Raw genomic sequence first — 1743 nt, 5'->3', positions numbered from 1 at the left:
AGGTCAACATCCTTTGGATACTCTTGCATCAACATCCGACGCCATTGTCAATCTGTTCCTTGATTGCTTACAGGTTCACCAAAAATGAAAAATTGCCAGCTACACTCCTGTACACTGTTGCACTTCTGTCTAGGTTGGCTTCAAGAGCATCCATGACAGGGATAATTGAATTTATCCTAAACTTGTCTCTTGGAGAAAGTTCGTCTAAGGCTTCGGGTGTTCTCCCATCATTGTTTTGTTTTTTTCGTACTCTCTGCCTTCTTTTGACAGTTTTGTACTCTACATCCGTTAGAGTAAATTTTGCCTGCTGTTCAATTTCACCAAAAATTAGCCCGAGTGTTTGATACGAACTGCAATAGTGAGCTGTAAATATTTGCTAATGTGCTCAATGAAATTTCCGAACTTTAGAGTGCTTTGTTAACTAAATTGATCTAGCAAATGTGTCCAAAGGTGAAGCATGAAAATGAATTCAAATTCTTCCATTTTCTGCAGAAGATTTTCAGCCTGTCGTCTTGTATCTCCTTTTTCAGTTTCATTACAGTAAATATGACTGAGGGCTTCAACGATGTTAGCATAACTTTCGCTAACGGCTGCAGTAGCTTTAGCGTGAGCCTCCCATCTTGTGTCTGATAAATGTTTAGGAACTTTTGACTCAGGAAGCAAGAAACGTTATAGCACTGCCCATCTTTTTGTAGAAGCTGAGAAAAAACAATAAAGCTCATTTATTGTACCAAAAAATCACTGCATCCAGGTACGAGTCAACTAGATTTAGAGAATGTCCAGCGCATGGAATAAACTTTGCAAACTTGTTCCTTTCCAGAATTTTTTGTTGAACGCCGTTATACTTTCCAGCCACATTGGCTGTATTGTCATATGATGTCCTCTACATTTACTGAAATCTATTTCAAGTTCACTGAAGTAGTTTAGTATCAGCTCAGCCATACTTTCATCGGTGTGACTTTCAGTTCAAGAAAAACCAGAAAGCATTCAACTGGTAATCCATCACTAGAAGAAACATATCTAACAATGACAGTAAGTTTATCAACATGGGAAACATCAGGGGTTGAATCGACTGATAAACTAAAATAACCTGCTTGTTTGATGTCGCTCAGTATTGATTCTCGAACTTTATTAGACATCAACTGGATAACCTCTTCATATATGGTTTTGGAAAAGTACAATGGCTGACCAGAGCCTTTACCTCCGTACTGATTTATGTGAGCACACAGGAAGGGATCAAATTTGGCAATTAATTCAAGCAATCCAAGAAAGTTACCATTGTTTGGTGAACCAAATGTTTCATCATCTCCCCTAAATGCCAAGCCACGTTCTGCCAAAAGGGAAATCACTGCAATAACTCGCTGAAGCACGTGCCTCCAGTAATCCTGCTCTGCTTTGATTTGCTCTTCGAGTTTTGATGTGAGCGTTTGACCACGCTTTCTTGTTAAGTATGTTAGCATACTTAACAAGAAAGGAAATAACGACTTTTCCTTTTGTGGAAGAATACACTAGCCATTCTCGAGGGTAGGTTTCTCCATTTACTTTGGTGGAATGGAATAAATTCTTTGAGCAGAACCGGGCTTGGTTTTTGTATGTTCGCTTCGAAATGGTAAAAGGTCCATCCCAGTGCTGACATTACGATGGACCGTTCTCAATCCAGAATGATATTTCCTCGTTATTCAATGTGGTCCATAAACCTACGTCATTGTCTCTGAAATCACTAGTAGCATGAACAGTTGGTAT

At 39.1% G+C, this 1743-nt stretch overlaps 1 protein-coding gene across 1 annotated transcript; it reads right to left on the bottom strand.

The window, feature by feature from the left end:
* Nucleotides 1-929: 929 nt before the first annotated feature.
* On the bottom strand, nucleotides 930-1460 carry LOC150089555 (zinc finger MYM-type protein 1-like). Its single transcript, XM_090390028.1, has one exon. The coding sequence runs from the start codon at nucleotides 1458-1460 to the stop codon at nucleotides 930-932; it is 531 nt and encodes a 176-aa protein (XP_090246154.1).
* Nucleotides 1461-1743: the final 283 nt, after the last annotated feature.

This window comes from Mastigoproctus giganteus, chromosome 2 (genome assembly GCF_048544385.1).
Source record: "Mastigoproctus giganteus isolate SK-2022 chromosome 2, ASM4854438v1, whole genome shotgun sequence".
In the NCBI taxonomy this organism is placed as follows: domain Eukaryota; kingdom Metazoa; phylum Arthropoda; class Arachnida; order Uropygi; family Thelyphonidae; genus Mastigoproctus; species Mastigoproctus giganteus.
The sequence above is the reverse complement of the archived record's forward strand: the minus strand, read 5'-3'. Positions and strand labels throughout refer to the sequence as shown.

Excerpts from the sequence above, each read along its gene's own strand:
- LOC150089555 (XM_090390028.1), bottom strand. The coding sequence starts at position 1,460 with ATGCTAACATACTTAACAAGAAAGCGTGGTCAAACGCTCACATCAAAA.